The sequence below is a fragment of the Brassica rapa genome, chromosome A07 (genome assembly GCF_000309985.2).
Source record: "Brassica rapa cultivar Chiifu-401-42 chromosome A07, CAAS_Brap_v3.01, whole genome shotgun sequence".
Classification (NCBI taxonomy): domain Eukaryota; kingdom Viridiplantae; phylum Streptophyta; class Magnoliopsida; order Brassicales; family Brassicaceae; genus Brassica; species Brassica rapa.
In genome coordinates, this window is record NC_024801.2 from 28,708,204 (window position 1) to 28,734,418 (window position 26,215).

At 39.5% G+C, this 26,215-nt stretch overlaps 7 protein-coding genes, 2 long non-coding RNA genes and 1 pseudogene across 14 annotated transcripts in view; 7 read left to right on the forward strand and 3 right to left on the reverse strand.

Annotated features, from left to right (window-relative positions):
- The first annotated feature begins 1,095 nt into the window (after nucleotides 1-1,095).
- On the forward strand, nucleotides 1,096-6,917 carry LOC103832504 (adenine phosphoribosyltransferase 2). Of its 4 annotated transcripts, none has more exons than XM_033274279.1 (8): nucleotides 1,096-1,620; nucleotides 1,724-1,834; nucleotides 2,409-2,501; nucleotides 2,604-2,753; nucleotides 2,861-2,941; nucleotides 3,025-3,883; nucleotides 6,340-6,592; nucleotides 6,659-6,917. In XM_033274279.1, the coding sequence occupies exons 1-5, from the start codon at nucleotides 1,443-1,445 to the stop codon at nucleotides 2,932-2,934; spliced, it is 606 nt and encodes a 201-aa protein (XP_033130170.1). In that variant the 5' UTR covers nucleotides 1,096-1,442; the 3' UTR covers nucleotides 2,935-2,941; nucleotides 3,025-3,883; nucleotides 6,340-6,592; nucleotides 6,659-6,917. The 4 variants fall into 4 exon arrangements, with proteins under 4 accessions (XP_033130170.1, XP_009106769.2, XP_018508734.2 ...); XM_009108521.3 differs by having other exon boundaries at nucleotides 1,130-1,620; nucleotides 2,883-2,941; XM_018653218.2 differs by having other exon boundaries at nucleotides 1,130-1,620; nucleotides 2,883-2,941; nucleotides 6,466-6,592.
- On the forward strand, nucleotides 5,194-6,755 carry LOC117126867. The gene is made up of 3 exons (XM_033276057.1): nucleotides 5,194-6,083; nucleotides 6,466-6,582; nucleotides 6,641-6,755. The coding sequence occupies exons 1-3, from the start codon at nucleotides 5,194-5,196 to the stop codon at nucleotides 6,753-6,755; spliced, it is 1,122 nt and encodes a 373-aa protein (XP_033131948.1).
- Nucleotides 6,918-6,988: 71 nt separating the features above from the next.
- Nucleotides 6,989-10,559, forward strand: LOC103832506 (chaperone protein DnaJ). The gene is made up of 12 exons (XM_009108525.3): nucleotides 6,989-7,810; nucleotides 7,888-7,956; nucleotides 8,044-8,139; nucleotides 8,223-8,347; nucleotides 8,534-8,729; nucleotides 8,817-8,992; nucleotides 9,109-9,238; nucleotides 9,324-9,484; nucleotides 9,595-9,689; nucleotides 9,862-9,973; nucleotides 10,128-10,209; nucleotides 10,287-10,559. Exons 1-11 carry the CDS (start codon nucleotides 7,511-7,513, stop codon nucleotides 10,171-10,173), a joined length of 1,506 nt encoding a protein of 501 aa, XP_009106773.1. The 5' UTR covers nucleotides 6,989-7,510; the 3' UTR covers nucleotides 10,174-10,209; nucleotides 10,287-10,559.
- A 251-nt stretch (nucleotides 10,560-10,810) lies between these two features.
- On the forward strand, nucleotides 10,811-12,650 carry LOC103832514 (transcription repressor OFP14). Its single transcript, XM_009108532.3, has 2 exons — nucleotides 10,811-11,614; nucleotides 11,695-12,650. Exon 2 carries the CDS (start codon nucleotides 11,706-11,708, stop codon nucleotides 12,564-12,566), a length of 861 nt encoding a protein of 286 aa, XP_009106780.1. The 5' UTR covers nucleotides 10,811-11,614; nucleotides 11,695-11,705; the 3' UTR covers nucleotides 12,567-12,650.
- LOC103832513 lies at nucleotides 12,588-17,566 on the reverse strand (annotated as a pseudogene).
- On the reverse strand, nucleotides 17,138-19,944 carry LOC103832510 (methyltransferase-like protein 22). Of its 2 annotated transcripts, XR_004449003.1 has the most exons (10): nucleotides 19,708-19,944; nucleotides 19,547-19,632; nucleotides 19,355-19,448; nucleotides 19,237-19,287; nucleotides 19,014-19,158; nucleotides 18,799-18,937; nucleotides 18,612-18,720; nucleotides 18,344-18,530; nucleotides 17,492-17,891; nucleotides 17,138-17,409 (listed from the first exon to the last, which is right to left on the reverse strand). XR_004449003.1 is itself a non-coding variant. In XM_018653172.2 (8 exons), exons 1-8 carry the CDS (start codon nucleotides 19,880-19,882, stop codon nucleotides 18,403-18,405), a joined length of 927 nt encoding a protein of 308 aa, XP_018508688.1. In that variant the 5' UTR covers nucleotides 19,883-19,944; the 3' UTR covers nucleotides 18,310-18,402. The 2 variants fall into 2 exon arrangements, 1 of the variants encoding a protein (XP_018508688.1); XM_018653172.2 differs by lacking the exons at nucleotides 17,138-17,409; nucleotides 17,492-17,891 and having other exon boundaries at nucleotides 18,310-18,530.
- Nucleotides 17,901-18,394, forward strand: LOC103832512. The gene is made up of 2 exons (XR_625987.3): nucleotides 17,901-17,995; nucleotides 18,081-18,394. It is a non-coding gene; the product is annotated as an uncharacterized LOC103832512 (long non-coding RNA).
- A 1,873-nt stretch (nucleotides 19,945-21,817) lies between the features above and the next one.
- On the reverse strand, nucleotides 21,818-25,271 carry LOC103832507 (glyoxylate/hydroxypyruvate reductase A HPR2). 2 transcript variants are annotated; one of them, XM_033274277.1, is made up of 5 exons: nucleotides 24,551-25,271; nucleotides 23,823-24,421; nucleotides 23,451-23,535; nucleotides 22,933-23,358; nucleotides 21,818-22,846 (listed from the first exon to the last, which is right to left on the reverse strand). In XM_033274277.1, exons 1-2 carry the CDS (start codon nucleotides 25,025-25,027, stop codon nucleotides 23,903-23,905), a joined length of 996 nt encoding a protein of 331 aa, XP_033130168.1. In that variant the 5' UTR covers nucleotides 25,028-25,271; the 3' UTR covers nucleotides 21,818-22,846; nucleotides 22,933-23,358; nucleotides 23,451-23,535; nucleotides 23,823-23,902. The 2 variants fall into 2 exon arrangements, with proteins under 2 accessions (XP_033130168.1, XP_009106776.2); XM_009108528.3 differs by having other exon boundaries at nucleotides 21,822-22,846; nucleotides 23,622-24,421.
- Nucleotides 22,199-23,589, forward strand: LOC103832508 (mitochondrial arginine transporter BAC2). Its single transcript, XM_009108529.3, has 2 exons — nucleotides 22,199-22,499; nucleotides 22,679-23,589. The coding sequence occupies exons 1-2, from the start codon at nucleotides 22,263-22,265 to the stop codon at nucleotides 23,378-23,380; spliced, it is 939 nt and encodes a 312-aa protein (XP_009106777.1). The 5' UTR covers nucleotides 22,199-22,262; the 3' UTR covers nucleotides 23,381-23,589.
- Nucleotides 25,272-25,554: 283 nt separating the features above from the next.
- The window catches only part of LOC103832515, a 3,253-nt gene continuing 2,592 nt past the window's right edge, over nucleotides 25,555-26,215 (forward strand). The window contains exon 1 of the long non-coding RNA XR_004449004.1: nucleotides 25,555-26,215. This exon is cut by the window's right edge and continues 279 nt beyond it. This is a non-coding gene — a long non-coding RNA (uncharacterized LOC103832515).

Here is a 26,215-nt window from a genome sequence, read left to right on the forward strand (position 1 = left end):
TTCTTATATGTTATATTTTGAATTTTTCAAAACTTCTATAAATTATTAGAAATTTGAAGATCCCCACTCTGAAAATTTTGTGATCAATAGATTATTTTTTTTGTCATGATAAGTTACAAATGATCATAAAATTGTATTAATATGAACTTTTATTTAATATTATAAGAAGATACACATTATTTTAAAACCATATGAGTAAAAAATATCATTTAATAATAAAACATATATATAGATTATACTATATACCATAAGATTACATAAATATTTTAATATTAAAACTTTCAATGAATTTTCAAAAACATTTATAAATTATAAACTTATTAAAGATTTCACATTGAAAATTTTGTTATCGATGATTTAAATATTCAGTTATAAAATGATATGAATGATCATAGAACTGTATGATTATAAATTCTCATTTAATAAATGACTATATAAAATATACTATTTTTAGAAAAATAGGTTGGTCCATCTTGACTTACATTATATTTTTTATTAAACTAACTATCGAATTGATAAATAATCTACCAAAATTTTTTTTGCACTTTTCTTAATTAGAAGCTACGAAATTACCTAATATGATTAACGTATATATGAAAATTAATTATTATGAATAATAAATATTTGATAACAATTTTGGTATCTTAGTTCTTTTTTTTAATTTTATATTATTAAAAGATATTAAAAATCACATTAAATATATAATAAAAACATTTATATTTTTTCTTATATGTTATATTTGAATTTTTCAAAACGTCTATATATTATTAGAAATTTGAATATTCCCACTCTGAAAATTTTGTGATCAATAGATTATTTTTTTGTTATAATAAGTTACAAATGATCATAAAATATAACGCATATGAATTTTTATTTAATAAATATTCAAACTAAATAATATATATATATATATATAAACACTAATGATTTAAAGCAACAAGATTGGCTGATCAATTTAGTCGTCCAGTTGAAATCTTTCAAAAGTATGTGAAAGACTAAAGTCAAAGTAAATATGAATTTAGAATAGTAGTTATATTTTACTAACCAAATACCAAAAAAAACCGAACCGAACCGAAACCAACCCGATATCCGGATTGAACACCCGTAATCCAAATGAAGCCAAACTATTGTTTCATTCTCCAAAATATAATAAAAATAATAACTTAATCCCGCGCAAGGCGCGGGTCTTATCCTAGTTAACTGGTAAATTTGATTATATAGTGCATCGCCTTTCACATCCATTGTTTTCAAATTAACTGGTAAATTTGATTATATAGTGCATTATAATATATTGTTATAGTGGATATTATGATCACTATCAATTGGTTGTTTCAAGTGAGTTTTATTTTTATTGTTTCTTTTTACAATTTGAAAACAAGAGCAATAATAGTAACTTGGGATGGAGACGTACGATGAGTGGGTGAAGAAAATGAGAGGGAGAAATGGTAAGAGGGATAAATAAATGCTATAAATACACCCAACGCCCCTTCTCTCATTTTCTCCTTCTTCGACACGCACGAGAGAGAGAGATGTTTGCGGTGGAGAATGGGTTGCAGGGAGACCCAAGACTACAGACCATCTCAGATGCCATTCGAGTCATCCCTCACTTCCCTAAGACTAGTCCAGATTTATTCGTTTTATTTCTTCACGTGCTTCACCATCGATTGGTACGTCTCTTTTTGTTTTTTTTTTTCGTTTACAAGCTAGCGTGTTCGTATTGCAGGGATCATGTTTCAAGACATAACGACGCTGTTGCTGGATCCAGTTGCCTTCAAACATGTCGTTGATATCTTCGTGGATCGTTACAAGCACATGAACATCTCTCTCGTTGCCGGTTCGTTTCATCTTTCCCTTCCTGACCTTTTTCATTCCTTATTAAATTATTGTTTAGTTTTTGCCAAAACAAACGTTCATTCACACGAAACAAAACTGGGAGACAAAAAGATGGAAGAGTTTGTTCCATTGTCCAATAATTTCTGATTTTTACCATGTCATTTCTTGAACCTCAACGCATAGATTACATTTATTAGTATTTTTTTTCTACTAAGACATAATATTGAATCAAACTCCTTTTGATAGAATCCAAAGCGAAACCATATCTCCCAATATGACAAAACTGAATAAATAAAAGACAACTTTCATGGATTAATGATGTTACACTCACACATATACTAACTTAGCTAGTGTGGTTGGTTGGTGACTAATAACTTTATTGGATTGTCCTCACTCGTGAGTCCACTTCCAAAATATGTTCATGTCTTAGTGATTAACCTCTTAAAAATTCAATAGAAACGAGAGGATTCATATTTATAAGACCTCCGCCATCGATTCAATAGAACTTTTTACATCGTTTAGTGCAGATTAAATAAACATATTAATCAAATAAAACGGGACTTTAATTTGTGCAGGCGTGGAGGCAAGAGGGTTCATATTTGGACCTCCCATCGCATTAGCCATAGGTGCCAAGTTCGTTCCTCTACGTAAACCAGGAAAATTACCCGGTGCGATTACTTATATATACACACTAATAAAGTCTTAGATGACTAAAACGTATTGTTGGGATTAAAAAAAAGTATTAATCGCTTGTGGGTAACGTTAAAAAGGGAGAGTGATAAGCGAAGATTACGAGCTTGAGTATGGAAATGATCGTCTAGAGATGAGTATGGAGGCTGTCAAAACCCACGAACGAGCTCTGGTCATCGACGATTTAGTTGCCACTGGTGGAACACTCTCCGCTTCTATTAACCTCTTGGGTAATTCAATATCTTTCTGTTCTTTACATTTATTTTTTTCGAATGAATAGATATACGCCTTTGGAAAATAGATAAAACGTATACAATAATCGAGTTTTTAATTAAAGCGCCCAATTATACGTACTTTAGAGCGAGCAGGGGCCGAAGTTGTGGAATGTGCATGCGTTGTTGGTTTGCCTAAATTCAAGGTAATGATTTGATTTAGAAACGTTTCGTCTTGTACGATATCCAACCTATCTAATATAAACTTGTTTGTGGGTGTGAGATGCAGGGGGAGTGTAGGCTGAAGGGGAAACCATTGTACGTTCTGGTCGAGCCTAGCCAGTTAGACTAACTAACCTTTGAAGCAGTTACGTGGTCAACATCTCTATCTATTTCTCCAAAATTCCAGCTAGATGTAATATCAATGGTTATGACAAATAATAATATGATTGGTGTAACCAGTCTATATGTAGTTAAATTGTTCAAATCTTATTATAATACATATGGGGTGATTCATGCTATAGCTTAATATAGGTCTCTTAGGATGACGTTTTTAGCGCAATATAAGATACGGTCTCTTAGTTCTTAAAAGATATATTTTTTTTAGTTTTTTTAGTTAAAAACTAAGAGATTGTATCTTATATTACGCTAAGAATTTTACTTTAAAAGATTTTTATTAATCATGCTCTTAAAAGTTACTTTGTAGCTCGCCACTAGGCAAGCTGCTTGTTTCACCACAGTTCGGTTTTAAACCTATTCGGGTTGTCTGATATGATTTCTGTGAAAAAATAAAGAAATGAAGTTCAAAGTTGTGAGAAAAAGAAAAGAAAAAAAACGTTTTGGTGCAACTACGCGCAAATAGCTAACGTGAATAAGGTAAAAGTACAAAAGAGCCCCTGCGGCTAATAGAGGTCCTGAAACTACTGTAGACAGATAGGAAACCTGGAGGCTCCTTCTCCCCTTCTTCCCGTAGTACAGTATCTTCTTCTTCTTGTTTTGACAGGGACATTAGAATCGAATCATTACTCCATCTCCTCCGGCGTCAAAGAGGTTCCGATGTTATTCTCCTTCGAAATCTCCACTCTGGCCCTCTCCGTCCTCTGTCGCTTGATCAGCTTCGCACTGTGTTTCCTCACCTTGAACTGACGGTATGTCTTGTTCTTAATTTTTGTTTGTCTCTCTCTCTCTCTCTCTGTATATATATTAGTCGGACTTGCGAAGCAACTGAGATCTAGGTTTACCTTTGTTAGACGCTAATATGTATCTCTCTCAGAGTTTTGCGGCATGATTTAGTTTTTGTTCGTTATCTTGGAGTACCTCTCTGCACAAAAAATCTGAAGGCGGAAAACTGTGAGGTCTTAATCCAACAAATTAAAGCAAAGTTTACTTCATGGAGTGTCAAGACCCTCTCTTTTGCTGGTAGGCTACTCTTAATAAAAACGGTGGTGGCGGGTGTAAACAACTTTTGGTGCTCTACTTTCCTACTCCCTAAAGTAGGGGTGGGCATTTTACCCGAAATCCGAAGTGGCACCCGAACCCGATCCGAAAAACCCGAACCGAAATCCGAACCGAAGTAGCAAAATATCCGAACGGGTATTGAATTAGGAGAGATTGGATATCCGAACCCGAACGGGTAATATCCGAACCCGAATGGATATCCAAAAATAACCGAACATATAATAATTAACCTTATATTTATAGTTCACATCTTTCATTTTATATAAAATATTTATATTGATACAACACATACTTTAAATTCATATGATATACATACAATTACGTAGAAGATGATTTGCTATTCGCTTAAAATGCATGTCAAACTTCTTATTTCAGCAATTAACAAAAAGTTACATCCAAAATTTAAAAACAATAACCAAATTAATGTCTTTTTAGTTTGAAAATGTTATGTCCAAATATATTAACCATGCAATCTATTAAAAATAAAAAATAGTTAAGTGAAAAGTTATATATTTAAATACAAGAAATTTGAGAAATGAAAATTTTCATTTTTTTTCTTCAAAATCTAAATATCCGAACCCGATCCGAAATAACCGAAACCGAACTTAAAATACCCGAACCCGACCCGAAGTACAGAAATACCCGAACGGGTTCTACACCTCTATACCGAAATACCCGAAAATCCGAAATACCCGATCCGAACCCGAACGGGTACCCGAACGCCCACCCCTACCCTAAAGCCTGTGTGGCAAGAATAAATTCTCTCTGCGGCTTATTCTTATGGAAAGGACGACTAGACGTGCATCACTCAGCAAAGGTCTCTTGGGAGGTGGTGACTAAGGAAAAAGCTAGTGGAGGATTGGGAGTGAAGGATCTAGTTACTTGGAACAAGGCTTGCTGTATAAAACTAATTTGGTTGTTGTTCTTTCAAGCATGATCGATATGGGTTGGATGGTTCAAGACTGAGGTTTTAAAAGGTTCCCTATCTAACTTCTGGACTATGAAAGCGACAACAACAAACTCTTGGTTGGCTAACAAGCTGTTCAAGTTGAGAGATGAAGTCTTTACCTGGATTAAGATGAAAGTGGGAAATGGTGAATCCTGTAGATTCTGGTCGGACAACTGGTCCCCCTTTGGGAATCTCTCGCAATTTATACTGACCGATCAAACTTCTCGTATGGGCATTGATGCAAACTCCACTGTTTCAGACCTCTTTATTGATGGGAGATGGATGATTCCCCCGGCGCGGTCAGAGAAAATGGTACAACTCCACATCTTTTTCACTACTTTTGCTCTCACTGATACAGAAGATTGCTATGAATGGGTGATTGATGACAAGCCGACATCAAGATTTAACACTAGTCAGGTTTATCAGAAACTAAGGGGTCAGGAAGCAACAGTAACCTGGGCTCAAAGCGTTTGGATTACAGGAGGCATCCCTCGACATAGTTTTCTCACTTGGCTGTTCGTCTTGAATCGATGCCCTACCAGAGACCGCCTCCGGAGCTGGGGTCTCCAGACGGATGTTGTTTGCCTGCTCTGCAACCAGGAGCCTGAAACTAGAGATCACTTATACTTTCACTGCCCCTTCAGCTTTGCAATATGGGAGGAAATCGGGAGGAGATGTGACCTGCAACCGTTGCAGAATTGGGATCAGACCATGATTCAAATGCAATCTCTTCAAGGAAACAAATACAAGAAACGACTTACCCTTCTCTGTTGGCAATCATCGATTTATTGGATTTGGCAGGAGAGGAATAAGAGACTTCACAACCAACAATTTCGATCACCAGAAGCTATTATTTCTCTCATCACTCGTCAAATTACGGATCGGATCTCTGCTTATCGATTGGACTCTCCTGCGATCTCTTCGATCATCATGCAACTTTGGTTCTCAACGCAAACTTGACCCGGTCTCTTTCTCTTCTAATGGGTGGGCTTGGATCACTCTCTGTTCTATTATTATGGGTTCAAATGGACTAAAACTTAGGGTGGGACTATAGCCATGCTATATATAAGTATGGGCTTGTAAACATTGTTTTTCTTTTTCATTATATATAAATATAAGCCTTCGATCAAAAAAAAAAAAATGATTTAGTTTTTGTAGGTGGTTTGCAATAATGTTATTGTTCTTTTTTGTTCCAAGTTCTTGTGAAAGCACTAGAAGTCAAGATCATGGGAGTGATTTCAAAGCTGCTATGAAAAGCTTATACTCTTTGGTTTCTGCTGATGATAAAATAGCTCAAGATTTCTGACTGGGTTGCATTGTTAGTCAGGGAAGTGACACCCTATCTACTGGTACTGATGATGCCAAAGTCTGTTCAGCAACTGTCTTGGAAGCTTTAGCGAAGGTGTTAAGCGCACGTGCTCGTGAACAAGTAGCAAACAAGTTCCAAGAGGTAAAACATTTTAGCTACAGTAGTGTTACTACTAGTGTTCCAACGCAGTGCTGAAATGAATCGCAGGAGAGTGCAGCAACAAGTAGAAGCCCTAATCAAGGACAACGCAGTGCTGAAACGTGCTGTTGCAATCCAGCACGAGCGTCGAACCAACAGCAGCTAGAGCTTTTGAAGCAACTGATTCCTCAGTACCAGGAAAAGATGAGAAATCTGGAGGGAACCATCGAGATACTGTTTTTTTTTTTTAATATTGATTGGATTTTGTTAATGGTATATATGCTGAACATGCACATGAGGTCACATAATAATTGGGAAGTTTGAAACATGGTGGGTTTGGGAAATGTGAAACAGCAGATGTTTCCTAATCTTGATACTAAACAAAAAATAGAAATGCAGGTGAAGAACTAGGGCTTAAATTTGCGTATAAAGAAAGTGGAACATGGAAACTCTAAGCCGGAAAGATTCAATCCGGATGTTTTTGAAAGGTGGAACAGGGGAGAGAAGGCAACCAATGTCATCATCATCAATAAGAGATGTGAAAAGAGAAGTGCTATCAAAAGAAGAAGACACATGTTTCCATTTCCTGAATTTGAAATTGCTTGGATAGATATGTAAAGAATGTGTTGTGTTTCGGTAATAGGGGCTTTGTATAATTAAACATTGTTTCTTAAAAATTATAGGGGCTTTGTAAACATTGTTTCTTAAAAAAAGAAGCAAAATCCACGTGAGCGAGGTTGGCACCACAAAAAAAAAAAGAAAAGAAAACCGTCTCGTAGGCAGGCAAAAGAGAGAGAGAATCCAGAATTGAAAAATCCATAAAAAAAAAATGACCACCATCGTTGCTAAGCTTCTCCGCTTCCACGCCTTGGCTTGAGAATCGAATCTCGTTCGTGTTACCTCGCTCCTATCAAATAAAAAATGGCAGCAGCCCTGGGCTCTCCCTCTCTCATCCCCTCTTCTCTCTACTTCTCCGGCGATGGTCCCCCGTCCCTCTCTTCGTCGTCGTCGTCTTTAAGTTTCTCAGTAGGCGGTACCAAGAGGAGCTACTTATCGGTTTCCTCTTCTTCATCTTCACCTTATGGAAGAAGGGGAATCTCTGGGCGGCGTTCGGTAGTGGTGGTGTGTGCTGCTTCGGGAGACTACTACGCTACTCTGGGTGTGCCTAAATCTGCCAACATCAAGGAGATTAAATCTGCCTATCGCCGCCTCGCCCGTCAGGTACACTCATTATATTTTATTCCTCATTCGCTTGAGCTTGGGCTGACCTATCTATATCTAATCGAATCTATCTATAGTATCATCCCGATGTGAACAAGGAACCTGGCGCAACCGACAAGTTCAAGGAAATCAGTGCTGCCTATGAGGTATGTATGCCCTCTCTCTCTTCATACTTCATTTTCATTTTCATAAGATTTGCCTGCCTGCTGTTTACTGAACTACATTACTGTCAGGTGTTATCAGATGATCAAAAGAGAGCACTCTATGATCAATATGGTGAAGCCGGTCTCAAGACTTCTGTTGGAGGAGGACCTTCCGCTACTTACACGGTAACATTTTCTCTGCTTAACTTATTTAAAACCTGATTTCCCCCTCTTCTTGTATTTGACGTTTGACTTGGATCCAAAAGCAGACAAATCCCTTTGACCTCTTCGAGACATTCTTTGGTGCGAGTATGGGCGGATTTCCCGGGATGGACCAAGCTGACTTTGGAACAACTACTCGCCGCTCCAGGGTTTCCAAAGGTGATGATTTACGGTGAGTATTCTTCTTTCTTCCCTCCAGGGTCCTCAAAGGCTGAAGTTAGCTACTAAATAAAATCGTTATGCAGTGGAGGGTTGCGTCTGCATCTCCATTGGGAGCTCTTCGTAACCTGCATTAGCTTTTATAACTCCCAAAACTTATCAAAATACTTTCTTTTTTTTTGCTTCCGTTGGGTCTTAGGTATGACATCACCTTACAACTCTCGGAGGCTATTTTTGGATCTGAGAAAGAATTTGATCTTACGCATCTGGAGACATGCGAAGCTTGTGCTGGCACCGGTGCTAAACCTGGATCTAAGATGAGAATATGCTCCACTTGTGGTGGCCGGGGTCAAGTTATGAGAACTGAGCAAACCCCATTCGGCTTGTTTTCACAGGTCCTTGTGTGATGTCGAAATTTCATCTGTTCCCCTACCTCCATAAAGCTGAGCTTATTAACACCTTTCTCTTTCATCATATCATAGGTTTCTGTATGTCCAAACTGTGGTGGAGATGGTGAGATCATTTCGGAAAATTGCCGCAAATGCTCTGGAGAAGGACGTGTGCGTATTAAAAAAAGTATCAAGGTCAAAATTCCTCCAGGTGTTAGCGCAGGTAGCATCCTTAGAGTTGCCGGGGAAGGTGATTCTGGTCCCAGAGGGTATGTTGCGAAAATTACCCCTGGTCTATTACCATTTACAAAATCATTCTTTCTGTAATGGCAATCTTCATGGTTCTGATTTTCGTTACTGTTTTTTTTTTGTTTGCTTCCATTAGTGGACCTCCAGGAGATTTGTATGTATATCTTGATGTTGAAGATGTCCGTGGAATTCAAAGGGATGGCATAAACCTCTTATCTACTCTTTCCATCACTTACCTTGATGCTATACTGGGTGCGGTTGTTAAGGTGATATGGACTTCCAATAAGTACACCCTGCAGACGTGTTGATATCCTCATTCATCTTATGATTTAACCCAAGACATCTTTTTAGGTGAAAACAGTAGAAGGAGACACTGAACTGCAGATACCTCCAGGTACTCAACCTGGTGATGTGCTGGTCCTGGCAAAGAAAGGAGCACCAAAACTGAATAGACCATCTATCCGCGGTGACCACTTGTTTACAGTCAAAGTTACTATACCAAATCAAATAAGGTTTTACCTTCTAAACTTGTCTTGATGCTAATTCAACTAAACCAGACAAAGGTTTATTAGTCTCCTAATGCCTTGTCTTTTATTATTGGTTTACTGGATTCTACCAACAGTGCTGGAGAGCGGGAGTTACTGGAGGAACTTGCTTCTCTGAGTGATACGTCTAGCAACCGGCTGCGAACTCGTGCTAAGCCTCAGCAATCCACTAGTAAGCTGTCAATTTTTTCAACTCAGGAAAATCTGCAATGTGTAGGGACTCATTGTTCATAAGTCAGTATTGATGGGTATTATTGTATGCAGCTAGCATCGATGTGAGACTATTTTTATATACATACACATTGATGGATCTACTTACTGTATGCCGCCTTTTGTTTTTGCAGCTCTAAACAGTGCAACTATTAGCTCACAAAACAGAACGGATGAAGTTAGGGAGGAAAGCCAAGAACCGGAGCAAGAAAACGACTTGTGGAAGAACATCAAAGATTTTGCAGGGTAAATCAAACAAGAAAAGATTGGGCCCTTGATTTCGCTTCTTTATAAAATTATATAGTGAATTGTCCAGCTTTTTGCTGTGTTGTTTTATCTAAAGCACATGTTGTCATCTTCTCAACACACAGTTATGACACAGTTTTTGTTGTTGCTGTAGATCGGTCGCAAATGGAGCCCTGAAATGGCTGAGAGATAACCTCTAGAGATCCATGTTCAACTAACATGACCTGCTTTAAAAGGTATTCTCGGCTGCACTCATGGTACCAATGTGGAAATGTTGATTGTTTCATTTGTTGATGTGAGGGTCTTTTTGCAGAAAGCTCTTTATTCTTTTTCAGTTTGGTGGATGTTAATTACCAAGTCACTATGATTTGATGCGTGAGAAGCGAGCGATACTGCTCTTACTACCCCACTCCTTTTATTAGTACAAATACAACGGGTATTTCGAGTTAGTTTTGTGTTGGGGGGTCGAGAAAATTTGTGCGGGATTTCAAACTTCTCGTATTATTTCATATACCAATTTGAAGTTGAAATCTAAGCAGATTGGGACATTTAATACCATCTCAAACTTTTGTGCGCATTCTTTTTCTATCCCTTGCCATTTCTAACTTTGAGTCTAAGTGCGATCTCATTCATGAGTTTTTCACCTTCAGAACAAAAATATTTTTATATCACATCATTAGATAATTAAACTTTTAATTATTTAGATATGTTTGATCATTTTAAGCCAACACGTAGAAATAGCGTTTCTAAAGAGGTTTCTTAATATTTCAAATGAGATACAATCTTATTCTTTTTCATAAGTTTTTTTCTTAACTATTCAGATACTCATAAATATTATGATGAAATTGCTCTTACAGTTTTTTGCAGTAGATAGACCGAATCGATTTTTGTAGAATTTATATTGTTATTGCTGGCGATCATTATTCAAAAATAAAATATTAGCATAATCTTATTTAATAGATATTATGATTTATTTGATGTATTTTATTAATTTGCAAAATATGTTTAAATGTAATATTTTTTTTTTTTAACCTGTTTAAATGTAATAGTTATCTGTTTAGAAATATTGTTACTATTTTATAATTTGAAACCATTTATATATTGTAAAACTATGTTTTTATGGGTCAAGCCCAGGCCCATGAGGGGGTTTGGAAATAGTTTTCAACCAGAAATAGACGCGCAACAGTTAGTACTTCGTTAACTGCGTCTTTGCCACGCAAAGATGCTTTTCACGAAAGCATGCGAATAATGGAAGTTTATTGAGGTTCAAAGTTCTTGCAACGGATGTGGGGCAAATACACGCACCTTTGCAAACAAGCTCCGATTGGGCTTATGCGTCTTGGGCCTAAGAAGATGGGTTGGGCTACGCAAATCAACAACAGCTGTTCTTTTTTTTTTTGCCAAGGTTACCTTTTATTAGTTTCAATTGCAACAGAAAGTAAGTACTATTCAACTATGACTTGAATGCAGTATCTGGAAACTTATGGGAACATGCACAATAACAACAAATCCAAGAAGAATAACTTCCCATTAATGACATTACCTTCAACGTAAAGCAGCGTTGAACAGTTTCAGATTAGAGAGCAGTCCCCTAATCTTATATCTGGGGAGGTCATCTTTTTGTTCAAATCTCTAGAAGTGGTAAGAAATCTCTTAGCGAATATAAGCTTTTATCATCGATTAGTCATCATCATCATCATTTGTTTTTGTTTTTTGTACAGAGGAAAAGAATATGCCAAACCCATTGCAGAAATCGTTGCATGGTTACCTGTCAAAGATAAAAAAAGAGACAGGGAAGCTGCAAGTGTCGAACTCATTCTCATCATCGAAGAAGTGGGTGCTTGCTGGCTGTAAGCATCCCAAGAAGCTCTCCTTCTCCTTCAAACACAGACGACGCCCCAGCAAGACTAGATTCAACGACGACCACGTTTACCAGGATCCCGGTCACGCCGCCACCTTGTCCGACATAGACCGTTTCCTTGAGGAAAACTTCAAATCCCTCTGCATCAGAGATGAGGAGGGGGAGGAGGATGCCAAAAGCAAGGGGAAAAGGGAACAACAGTCCTCCTCCTCAGATGAAGACGACACTGATGACTATAGTCACAGATTCGAGAGGACATGGGGACCGGCCGTCTACGACTCCCCCAAACTGCCTAGGACAGAGAGACTATCTCCACCGCCTGGATCATCGGAGGGTAGGGCCAGCATGTATACCACATCGGAGGAGGGACCTTCCTCGTCGAGGTCCAAATCATCCAGCTTGGTGCTGCCTGAGAAGTGCATCGCGGTGCTGAGGTACACTGAAGAGCCTCAGGAGGATTTCAAGAGGTCGATGGTGGAGATGATGGAGTCCAAGTTAGGAGGGAGCGAGGTGGACTGGGACTTGATGGAAGAGCTTCTCTTCTGCTATCTCGATCTCAACAACAAGAAATCACACAAGTTCATACTCAGCGCATTCGTAGATCTCATCATCTCTCTCCGTGACAAGGAGAAGAGTATCACCAGGAAAGGCCTCGTCAGGTCGCTCAGTACTCGCGCCGCCAGGGAGAGGCTTAGGAAGAGGATGGCCTCCAGCGACGCCTTTCGCAACTAACTCATGCCTTTTTTTTCTTTGTTGTAATTCAAAACGTTCCATCAACTGAACAAAACAAAATAATAATTACTTTTGTTCTTCTCAGAGTTTACAGTTTTAGCAAAGATTGAATGATCAAAACGCTTCTCTCTTTCTCATTTTGATGCACTGCTCATACGCAGGACGATGTTTTACCGGCACAAAGTCCTTGAATCTGTTTTTAAAACAAGACAGAGAGAGATACATATTAGATGAAGCAGTAACACACACACACAAGACATTATTATTAGTTAATTGTTAAAGTTTAATTACCCCATGAGAAGATGATCTCTCTCTGTCCCAGACAACAGTTGCACAATGGACTGCATCACGTTTGCAAATTTAAGCTCTTTCTTCATCAATCCATGCATGTATCCAACGAACTTGTTACATTCTTCTCCATTGAGCTTTTCTTTGACCTAGAGTAAAGATCACCGGTTCCAAATTATCCTCAGACTAAACATAAAAAAGATGAATGTGGTGGGTCCTCACTTGACTAAAAAATGCAGATGCACTTGCTCGCTTGGTTGTTATCATCCCATTCTTCTTTCGACAGTGACGCACTTCCCTGACTCTCTGGAACCTTTCGCTTTTTTATTAGCCCAATCGCGTCGCTCGATGTAAACGTTTCTGTTTCACAAATCTCCTTCTCACAGTTGTCGCAATCTAGATCAACTACTTCACATCTCTTCTCTACCTGAGTATCCTCGTCACTTAGATCCACTCATCTAGTCTTCCTTGAAGAACAAGCCTGCATAACGTCACCCTTTACAATGCGAGGCATCTTGCCCTTACGTTTTAGGATGGTCAGGCCTTTCCATTTAACAAAATTTCCATCAGACTCATTTCGTACAAGCCCAACGTCCTTCACATAGCTATTATTACCTGCAAAGAGTGTTGAAGTTAGTTTCTATTCCCCTTTTAACCATGTGCAGAAGGAAAATGAAATAAATGAATCACAGATTGGAAGGAGCATCCTTGGTTGACTCATTTTGTAATAATGCTGAAACTGTAACGGAAAAGATGTGGCTAACATTCGATATCAAACACATACTTGAAAATAGGAAACTATATATCACGGTGCTCTTGTAGAGACAAGATAAGTATTTGTATCATTCCCCGATAATTAAACACAACCCCATAGGACAGTCTAAGATATTAGAAAAAAAATGCCCAATGAAAGTAACCGTTTGGCTGCAAGATGCAATACCTATATTGTGTTCTTGTTCTGTCACAATCCTTGCAGGAGGAATATTTGATCTTTCAGTCTGGAAAAACCGAGCAAGGTCAGAAATGACATCTCCATATCTAGAGGAGTAGCACTGCAAAACCGGTGTAACCAGAAAACTTACACTCCATGAAACACAGAAGATAGACGGAGCAGAAACATATACCTTGACATGCGGTCGTATCCAAACGGATATCTTGGACTGCTGGGACCGTTGTTCAAATCTGTCAACAACAGCCAATGTACAAAATAATCAGCACAAAACCGGAATAGAACCATGTCTTTAGCACTGTTTCTAGTCTATCTGAAGAATACTATCAACCGAAAGCTATGCCATGAACACTCTCTCGCAGGAAGACAGAAAAAGAGACCATGAGCAAAACCTCTCATCACAGAAAATGATAGCTCCATAATCATGGCGATGGCGGATTACACGTCCAATTTTCTGATTCACAGCCCGTGCAGCTTCTTGACACCACATGCTTCCAGATAGACGAGTTGATCTTCGAAACTAAAAAAAAAAAGAAAACGTAAGAGACATCATTACCTCGATGAGTCGAAAACTGAGTAAATGTTGAACTTACCTTGACATTTGCAAGTCCTGATTGTTCATCCAGAAACTCTCGTTTCAGTTTAACCTGTCTTACAAGTGGGTTATTAACGCCAGAGCAAGTAGCAGCAAAAAAATTAAAAGCTGTACAGCAGGATCTTCCAACTAAATGACCTCTCAGTGCCAGTCTGAATAAAAGTGAAGACTAAAATTATGAGAAAGAAGCTCTGATAAGCCGTTTGCTGGGTTTTGATACCAATTTAGCTAATGAGCCTAAATCTATTTCCTAAACAAAACAGTGAGCAAACATTTGGATCAGTCACCCTGGCATAAGGTAACCCAGTAATGACAACAGCTCTGCCAGTGCTGTCAGCGAATCCAGTCCTTCACTGACCTGAAGACACAACAGAGACCAGCACTACTGAAAAAACGCTAAACGGGATAAAGACAATATGTATACTCAGGAAATCATTCATGAAAGAGAAGCACATTTTCATACAGGTTGAAGAAAACATACTTTTCCACGACAAACGGCAAAAAAATACCGCACCGGAAATTTTGATTTGTCTTGCACTTTTTCTGAAAAATCCTACCATGAAAAATACAAGGCTATATTAAGTTCATACTCTACTTTTTAGAAATAGAAGAAGGTAGATCGGAAGCATCTATTGCTCACCTGCATTGCTGCAGGAAAGAGGTACGAATCTTTAGGTTCAATGACAAGTTTCTTCAGTTCGCAGATTCTTTCCCATGTTGTCATCGAGCTGCTGTCACTCTGAATGATGAAGAACCAGTAGGTTTCAAGTTAAAGAGTAATACTAAAAAGAGAAAAATTTACAGCGGCCATACCCCATCTTTCCAAAATGCAATGCAGCGGTCCATAAGGTTATAGGAAGGAAAAAATACAAGCAGTCCATCCGGCACGACTCGTGAAAAGTCCACTGCCGAGCAAAAACATGTAATAATCGATTGATAACTATAGCATACAGTAATCAGACGAGCTCCCCAGATTCTAGATCATGGCTCACACATCAGATATCTAGAATGATACACTCAAAATGAACAAACCACTGCCCAATAAAACATTCCCAAGTTCCTGTTTGTACTCCGGTACATCACGATTGCTGTAGCAATAATTAAGAACACACCCCGATGGACCAGTACTTACAACTCCAGCCCATAGCTGATTTGAGGATATAACATGGGGATTTTCCAATCGAACAGGAAACTCTCTGCACTTTTTCAGAAAAATATGTATTCACTAAAAGCTGGGAGAAAAAGCAGATAGAGAAGAATAGTGAGAGCGAGGTATACTCACAATTCTAGTTCTTGAGCCAATGAATCCATGGGAGACAAGGTTCCCGATGTTAAAATGATAGACCCAACACCTTTTTTTGCTATGTCCTGCATGGTAACCCCAGGATTGAAACACCACCAGCTAAGCGTTCTTGATACCTTGCCTACACAATATATTTTTGGTACGAAGTGTTGATTATCTGATTGATTTGTAAAAAAAAATACACAGTCTCCATAGGGAAACTGGGAAAGCAGATAACAAAATGGTTATTTATTCTTTCAATTTACTAAAACCTTTTATGACATCAGTAGAATTCTGCTCAAGCTCCTGTACATGAACCTAACAAAGAATGAAAGTAAATGTGGGGGAGTTTCTGTAAAAGAAACAATGCAAGAGAACGCTTATAAAATCCAAAATGGAATATAAAGAAGTTTGCTAAAACACTTACACGATAATCATCTGCATGGTTACTTCCATTTTCCCTAAATATCAGTTTAAGCATGTCAACAATGATTCCTAATTTGCTTCCAGCACTGGTCGCTGTTCGTTGTTTCTCCTCATCCAGGAGCACTGCAGCCTCCTCGATTGTACCAATAAGTTGAGGAGCAGTTTCGTGAGTGATTTTAAGGCTTTTAAGCATTTCATATATGTACGGCCCAGGCTTGGTAAACCCTCATCCTTTTCCGGAATTGGAACTTGAGAAATCAGTTCCTGCAGCTTTAGAAGAAGTCCTGCAAGAGAAAACAACGCATAGATGAGGACAAACATGTCAATCTCATTCCATTATAATTGTACTCACAGTCAAAGCCCCACGTTTAACCTCTAAGTATAGCAAAATTCTCAGGGTTCGCGGACTCGTCATTTCTTGCTGACGCAAGTCGTACACATTCTTGTGCCTCAGAAATGCAAGCCGATAAAAGCAAGGTCAAATGAAGCCTGAGTCTGCGCATAAACTTTCCTGCGCATATTTTACAGATAACTGAGTGTTTAAGAAATTGGAAGAAAATAGAGAGAGTAGAAAAAGAAACGAGAGTTGAAGGTGAACACAGAAGAATGTATTTGGCTTACAAGATTGTGAGCTTCATAAAAAAATCAGGATGCTACTATTCCAGTTGACCTTCAAATACTTTCGATACGCATTGCTGATCAAGTAGTTGTAAGGTGCAAATATTCCTTGTGAACCTCTCTTGTGAGATAATATGGGCACCTGCAGAATACATACATACATATTGTGGAAGAAACCAGAAACATAAGACAAGGAAGGAGAAACAAATATATATATGTTGAAGAAGCAAAACAGAGGCAGGCACTTACGGTCCAGAATCTTTTCCAATATTGACCAAAACCTCAACGTCAACAATATCAGGGATATTCTTCAAAGCGCCAAAGGTAGTGACAAGCATTAGGGAGTGCCTTTCCTCGGAGTCTCATTAACGCATAACTGCTCGCGTGATCCGCATCTTAGGCCTTATTGAAAAAGAAATTAGAACACGAGATGATTGATTATATAAAAGAAATATAAATTGGCAAAGGGGAGACCTATAGCTACATCTTTTAAGTTCTTTAATAACTTGACGGAGCTGACGAGACGCATAAACTATGGTAGGAAAACCTCCTCCTTGCCCCCCTCCTTACGGGTGGAGAAACTGCCCAGGCTCTTTCTCCAGGCTAAGGTGGCACACAGAAGACAAAGAGTTTTCCCAAGAGTTTTCCCAGTTCCAGTTGGACTCTCCAGAAGCGCGTTACATTTCTGCAGCAGAATAAACAATCACAAGGCGAGAATAGATAAATCAAACAAAAGTGCGATTCAAAGGAGAGCGCAACTCAAGTACGTTTTTGGAGAGCCTCGATAACTTTGTCCATGTAAATGATCTGACAAGGGTAGGCCTCGAATGGAAACTCGACATTGATGCCTGTAGACTGCCATCTTTCTTTCTTTCGAAAATCTCCTGAAATGCTGCTCTTTTGTGATTTTCCCGCCGTTTAGGGCTTCCGGATTGACCCACCCACCCTTTCAACCTCACCTATTCTAACCCATTCATTTGCTTTTAAGGCCCATAATCCAACCCATAAATTAGTTTAAAAGGCCCATTAACCTAACTTCTCTTTTCTTGGGTGGGTTTTTTTTAATCGCTCGATTCTAGTTTGAACCGCCAACCATTCTCCAGCCGCCAAGACTGCATCGCTCTTGTTTCTTACGGTTGATTGCTTCTTTTTTTTTTGTAGGTTGGTCTGTTCCAGAAAAGCTTAAACTGTAAGCTTATATATATCAGTTGAATCGGCAACTGTAAGCCAAATTACAGCTCTTATGATCATCCAATGCAATTGTTCATTAGGTGAAATTACTTAAAGGACTGAGTGCGTTCCCTTACCCAACTTGTACATCCTTTAATTTATGTTTATATTTTACTCTTCCCCTAGTTGCAGGTTTTGGAAGATGAAGAAGTTGTACTTCCCATCTCATAAGAACAAGCGGAGGAAACTACTAAGATGAACACTGACAAAGCTTAGGGTGAGGCAGCTGACGTCAGAGAATCCCACTCAAGGGAGTGCCTAAAATTCTCTGTATTTAGTTCTTCCTTTCGATGACGATTTCTAGCAAGTATCTTTTTAATGTTCCTAGTATAGTGGTTTTCTTCTTTATACTTTATAGATGTTAACTAAATGTAATGCCATTTTGCTACCTCTTTCTGAACTGTTGTTGTTACAAGCGAATGAAATGGATCCTTCCTTCATTAGAGTGTTAACGTACATATCTGATTTCCCAAAGCTCGACATCTTCTCCTCTATCGTAGCCCTGGGTGTACTGAGGGATCTGTTTGAGGTCGATGCGGTTGCCCACAAAAAAACTCTTCTTGTCGGAAAGATCGCCTGTTCCATACCCACTTAATTGAATCATCTCTAAAATTCATTAACAAACATTGAAGCATACAGGTAGCCAGTATATCTTACAAAGGGCGTCTTCTTTGATGTATCTTCTGAAGCATGCGTAGCCATTGGCAACAACGTTGAGATCGTCTAGGCTGAAGTTGTATCTTTTCTCCAAACCCAGATATAGTACCTGCCAATTAACATATTTATAAATGTAAATGTGGTTGGTTGCTTTTAAAAGTTTCCAATAAGTTATATACAGTAGTACCTTGTCACAACCCAAGGACATGAGTCTCTTTAACATGCTGAACAAGGCAATGGTTAGATCATCGCTGTAGATCACATCTGCTGCAAAAATGAAGCTAGCACTTTTGACTAGTTCAAAGTCCTGGAAGCTCCAACAAAACCTGAACGAACGAACACAGGCGCAGCTTATAATGTGAAGGGATCACAAGTAAAGAGGAGATGAAGATGATTCATTACGGTTTAGGATCAGCATGGGTAACTTGAAGAGGCCATTCGCTCATCCAGTTGAGGTCACGAACATTAACAATAGCTTGAGGGTGAAAGAGGGAAGAATTCAATTCCACGTTCCGAAGACAGTTGCCAAGAATTTGGTCTCCGTGGTCTATTGTACAAGAGAAGGTGGGTGAGATATATATAGCAATAGTTTGAGTTTGAGAGGAAGGATGTGAAGAAGGTGCACCAGTAAGGAAAACAGCCTTGGCCACCCGTGCAAGCAATATACCGAGCAGCCCTGGAAAATTGATAAGAAGATATGCATTTGGTGAAGGAATGTATTATTTAGAGTTGAAAAAGAAAACCTGTTCCAGCACCGAGTTCAAGGCACACAAGGCCATTGAGTAGAGACATGTTATGCAATACAAAATCTGATAAGACGAGTTGTGATTTCCAGACCTGAAGAGAGGAGGGAGTGGTGGAGGCGATAAGCAGAGAGAGAGCATAGGGGAAAAGAAAAAGCAAAGAGAGAAGAGAGCAGAGAGACAGGAACTTGCCTGCAGACCAACATCAGGGAGGGTTGATGTGATAGAATGCTGAATGGTGACAGTAAACGACGACCCGTGACCGTGAGAGGATGGGCCTGTTGGTTCTTAGGAAAGTAAATGCTACAGATAGATGATGACAAACAAGTGATTCGATGGAGAGGCTTCCTTACTGGTTCTTCGCCGCCTAGGAAGAAGAAGGTCACCATCTTTATCAATCATCGAGGAGGGATCGAGTAGTAGTGGACAAGAAGAGAAGGTGAATCGGGAAATAAAGGGTCCGATAGTGGTGGGTGGGCAACCCAGATGAATCTCGCTCATCACATGATCATTCTCTGAATCCTCCATCGTTCTTAGGCTCTCTCGAGAAAGAATCTAGTTGGAATTCGTCGATTTTTAGGCTTCTTCGTGCAGATTTAGGGATCGCTGGGGGTGTTTTTATCTTCTTTTTTTTTTAATAAAAAAAAAAAAAACTAAGCTTTTTTTTTGAATCAACACTCTTTCTCGGTTTACAAAGAAATCATTCACAGACACAGACACGAATGGTAACTGAAGAAGAAAGATCAGTTTCGTGTGAGAGCATCTACGCGAGCCGCGACCTCATCAAAATCTGGGACGTTGGGCTGCCACCCACGACGCTGTTCGACGACTCATCTTCCTTGTCCCCTCTCCGCTTGCTTTCTCCATTGACTCTGTCCTCATGTCCGTAGAGCCTCTGCTCTAAAGACTTGGCATCCCATTTGATGGAGTATTCTCTTGCAATCTCCTGGAGCAGCTCTACCTTCATTTCCTTTGACGGTGGCTCCGCTTTGAACCTCTCTACAAGCTGCATCATCGATGATTGTAACAAACTAGGTGGTGACTGGTTCTCTTGTTTTTCTATTGAGAGTATAGAGAATGTATATATATACCTCAGGATCTCACAGACTCTTCCCGTATCTCTCAGCAAACAAGGACCTGAGATTGCAAAGCTCAGGCACTTCAGAGACTCTAGCGGCCGCATACACAAGGGACGAGATGGCCTCGCGACACTCATCAGGGCATTTACTGTCCCACCAATACTCTTTTTTTGTTTACATGGATGATCGATCAATCCCAATGTAAAAAGGCAAAAGAAGGTGTTTTTGATTTACTGTACCTGGAATTCTGTAAGAGAGATACATTGGATGCAACACAGACGCAGAATTGCTCCAACAGCTCATAACAAGACAGCCTCCGCTTCTCTTCAATAAGCCCTTGTGCTTGCCACACTCGCAAGCATGAGATCATTTTCCTCCCTCATAAGTTAGACTCTGAATTAGAACTTAGTTTTCATCCCTTCTCTCCATCAGCAGACTCTGAAAAAAAAATTAGAACCCCCTTCCAAGTTTTTGATTATTTAGTTGAATTACTTTAGAGAGGAGGAGTTCGTGTTACTAAAAACCAACGATTCTTGGACACATTTGATTATAGTTATAATAACATGTGATCTCTTTTATTGAACCAAAAGAAACAAACATTTTGGATCGCAATTGGGATTGGGCCCATAAAATGGCTAATGTCATTTGATCGCCCTAACCCCTACCTAACAGAAGCAGGTCGTCAACGCAAAGGTAGGTGGCCTGTTTAGATTTAGGGATGGATCAATGCTTTGAGTAATTTGGTCGTATCCACTAATTAGGGAAGAAAGGCGAAGCAAAGAGCCAAAGCTAGTAAAAAGAAAGATTACCATGGGTGTTAATTCAAGTGTTATTTCTTGTTCTGAATTTGAGTTCTGCATACTTTACATCCACTCCTTTATATAGCCAAATCTCAAAATGCATTGTATAAATCAGAATCTTCGTGTCTTGTTCCAGAATCCAAACTATGTCCGCATTTCAGAATACACACGCAGAATCAATGTTTCGCTAATCATTATACAAAATTTCAATGGAAAGATAGATCAGGTATAGTACGTTGGATTGATCTGGCCAGAAGGAAGATGAGAAGTTCCCAGGACACTTGTGCTTAGCTCTGCTTGTTTGTAGTTTCTAGTCTAAAAGTTTTTAAAAAGAACTTCTAGCCTATTCGACTACTTTCGCTTTCTTCTTATTATTGTGTCCCTACGTAAATGAGAAAAAAATAAACTAAAAGAGAGAGATACAGATGTTTGTCTACTCCACGTTTCTCCTTCTTAGTTGTCTTTTTATTTATTTACAATAAAAGATAATGATGTGATGATAGTGGATTGCGTGGCACTTCATTTGAATCTCCATAAAACATATTTATTTGATTCTTCCGCCAATTCATAAAAGAAGTGGAGTGTGAATTTGGGTGGATTTAGTTTAATAGGAACCATGATTGTTTTAGCTTATCATCAAAGTATAATTCATTTTTCTTTTTTTATAAATAACTGAACATGTGAAATAAAGAAAAATAATAAACAGAGGAAACAAGCAAGTTTTGGCAGGAAGAGAGATGTAAAGGTGGCGGGAGTGGGTTGGGTGAGATCATACGAAAAGGACGGTGCCCTCTCTCAATCTTTTATCTTCCTTCTTCGACGAAAACTATGAGAGCTTTTGTTTCACGTTTCTCATCGCCAAAAAAGGACAAAATCCCAATCCGCTTTTTACTCGGAAAGTTGTAGACGTACACAATCAAATCCCTCGGGGCAAGAGCTTTCAGGTGAAGGCATTGAATCTTCTACAAAAAAAAAAAAAAAAAAACTCTTTCTTAAAAGAATACTAAATCGAAGAAGAAAGATATCGACATGGATTTCTGGCCGGAGTTTATGGCGAGCAGCTGGGGAAGGGAGTTCGTCGCCGGTGGATTCGGAGGCGTTGCCGGTATTATTTCCGGCTATCCCTTGGACACGCTGAGAATTCGTCAGCAACAGAGCTCCAAATCCGGATCTGCCTTCACCATTCTCCGCCGGATGCTCGCCGTGGAGGGTCCCTCCTCACTCTACAGAGGCATGTCTGCCCCCTTGGCATCCGTCACCTTTCAGGTTCTTCTTTCTTAGATTCACCTTTATTTTATTTTTTTATCACAGCATCTCATGAATATCCCATCCATCCTCTCATCATAACTTTTTTTTTTTAATTAAAAGAAAAGCATCGACTCCACTGGCATATTCACATGTGATCTACTCATCGTCTTCTTCTTCTTCTTGTGATCATGTCACAGAATGCTATGGTATTCCAGATATATGCCATACTCTCTCGCTCCTTTGATTCCTCTGTTCCCATGGAAGAGCCTCCTTCCTACAGAGGCGTTGCTCTTGGTGGGGTTGGCACTGGCGCTGTGCAGAGCCTCTTGCTTAGCCCCGTTGAGCTCATCAAGATTCGTCTTCAGCTGCAGCAGAGCAACAGCGGCCCCATCAGTTTGGCTAAGACCATCCTTAGGAGAGAAGGGCTCAAAGGGATATACAAAGGCCTCACCGTAACTGTTCTCAGAGATGCTCCAGCTCACGGGTTTTACTTCTGGACTTACGAGTACGTACGAGAAATGCTTCATCCCGGCTGCAGGAAGAGTGGAGAAGAAACTCTTAGGACCATGCTGGTCGCAGGTGGCTTGGCCGGTGTGTCCAGTTGGGTCATTTGCTATCCTCTTGATGTCGTCAAGACCAGGCTTCAACAAGGAGGTCATGGGGCTTACGAGGGCATAGCCGATTGTTTTCGTAAAAGCATCGCACAGGAAGGCTATGGAGTTCTCTGGCGTGGCCTCGGGACTGCAGTTGCCAGGGCCTTTGTTGTTAACGGTGCCATTTTTGCTGCTTATGAGGTTGCCTTGAGGTGTTTATTCACTCAATTGACGTCCGCTGATGTTGTCACAAGAGATTTGAGTAAAAAGCCAAAAGAAGACGCCTTGAAGATTCATAAAGAGTGAATGTAGTTAATAATATTGTTAGCACAGAAAATTTGAGTTATATTTGCATGGTCATACAAATCTGACTCACTTTATGGACCAAGTAGAAACTCCGTCTGTGATAAATAGTTGTTGCTCCAACTTCTCTGTGCCATAGAGAAGTTGGAAAACCGATCCTAAACACAAAGAAAACAGATGAAATGAAATTTGGTTACCTTAACAAAAGTTTATTTCTCTAATGTGTCAAAGTGGAGAGTCCTACTTCAGTGACAGACTGACAGTAATCTACCCAGATATTGCTACATTTTACTCTCGTCCATGAGTAGTTTCTTAGGTAACCGGCAGGGATTTTAACATATGGTCATACACCTCACACTTGTATGCTACTCCAATACTTTGGCAAAAAGACAGCCAAAAAGACTTGAAACAGAGAGTAGTAGTGTTTTTGTTTTTAAATCCATACCTTATATACGACAATGCAACTTGTTTGGAAGAGAAATTGACACTTTCCATCATTGGTTTAATAGAAGAAGCCCTTTAAACTCAGACCACCGGAGTGAGAAGTGATTTCCCAGCAAAGTGCGCTTCCAAGTTAGCCACCACAAGATCAGCCATGGCATTCTCTGTCTCTACAGTGCTACTCCCAACGTGGGGAAGCAAAACCACATTTTCAAGTGGAAAGAGCTCCTCGGGCACGTGTGGCTCCTGCTCAAACACGTCCAGCGCAGCCCCACCTAGGCGGCCTTCGGTAAGAGCATTTACTAGCTCTTGCTCATCAACATGTGGCCCACGCCCTATGTTAATCAGCACACCCTTTGCTCCTAATGCATCCATGACATGCCGATTCACAATGTGTCTGGTTTCGTCAGTCAATGGGCATGCCACGACGAGGATGTCTGAGTTTTGAGCAAGCTCAACCACCGTTGGATAATACTTGTAGCCTAAATCAGGCTTCACTCTTCTAGAGTAGTAACTGACTGGGCAGCTAAAGGCTTCAGCTCTCTTGGCGATGGCAGTCCCAATTCTACCTAGACCGAGGATGCCCACTGATTTTCCGCTAAACTGAATCAACAAAAAAAAATGTTGAGTGAAACTAGAGCAGATATAGATCACATATGCGACTGTGATAGTTTCTAATTGTTCAAACAAGCGAGAGTGTGTCAATCCAAATAATAAGAAGAGTAGAGGGACCTTAGTAGCGAGCTGAAAATCGCCATACTCCCATTTACGGCTCCTCACATAGCGATCGCACTCACATAAGCGTCGGAGGAGAGCCAGTATAAGGCCAATCGCGAGATCTGCCACGTCTTCGGTGAGAACGTCCGGAGTGTTGGTGACTCGGATCCCTTTTTCCTTGCATTTCCCCAAATCGATCTTATCGATACCGACGCTGAAGCTGGAGATAATCTCAAGCTTGGGGAGACCATCGATGAGCTCAGCGTCAGCGCCTGTAGAAGCGTTTCCAACGACGGCGCGGATTGAGTTCCGATGAGTCTCCAGAAAGACCGGGAAATTCCAAAAGCGAACAAGGTTGAAGCGCTTCTGAAGCTCGTTCTCGAGGTAGGAGGACATAGGGCACATCATAAGGACTCCGATTGATTCCATACTTTCTAGTTTCTGAAAGGAAAAAAGTTTGCCAGCAGGTGAGTAGGGTAGACTAGATGGCATAAGCTTGATGATAATGTGTCTTGGGCCCTCCTAGGATAGAAAGTGAAGCTACAAAGAGGTAAAAATGAGCCCACCATAACAGAAATGGTGGCCCATTTTCATTTGATCACATGCAAGAACATCTCAAACTTATGGACGGACAAGATTGCACGTCTCAAATTCATGCAACTTAAAACACAACGCACTGGATGTAGCACATTCCCCTTTTGACGATTGTAACTGAGCTATCTAGGGTTCAAGAGATTGGGCTCCTATAGCTATAATATATCTCTCTAATCATCAACTCCCTAATTAATCATATGCTACCGGGTTCTTTTGGTTTCAAAGGATAGAGAGAGGGTTGTTTTTTTACAAAACTTAATTATCATATACTTATGTAGGTATTAGGTAACAATGTCTCCATAAGAGTGATGACACCTAGTGTGAGTTGTCATCAAAAATCTTCAAAGTCTTGAGCATAGCCTGGTACAAAAGTTTGATGCTGAAGGATAATGTATAGTTCATAAAATCTAATCCCCCCCCTTTTTTTTTTGTGGAGTAAACATGCATTCGGTTTAAAGATATATAGTCTGATGGTTTCTATCACTTGGAATCTAAAAGTTGAACCAAACACAATATCACGTGAATAACAAGGGTTTCTGCAAAGAAGACCTAACATTAGGTGAAAATTGATTGACTAACTTAAACCGCGTTTTCGATCTATCGGTTCGTTAATTTGATAGAGAGTACGAGGAAACTTGTGCCTCATACGATGTCCATTAATGGTTTGTTTTATACCTGCTGTAACTTACCCTTTTGTTTCCATCTTTGCTGAATTTGAAACTTGGAAGATATGTGTATCTTAAAATGCTTGTGTGGTTGGTTAACTCTTTCAAGGACGAAAGTGTAGTAAATGAAGGAGCTCGCATTTACAGAGCAACCGAGAGGTGTTGAAGACCAAGTGAAAGCACCGATGCATCGCGTATTAGGGTTCTCACATGGGTCCATATTGATTTTTTTTTCTGAAAGCTGCTCATTTTTTCACCTAAAGCTTATATGACGTGGCCGAATAACTCTTTTTCATTGGTCATTTTTCGATGACATGGCGTGCATATTGGCCTTTTATTATTTAAGTTGATTTTCTTAACTTGCAACGGTAATAACTTTGTGAGAGCGAGAAAGATAGCGAATAAACTTTCTTTTACTTTA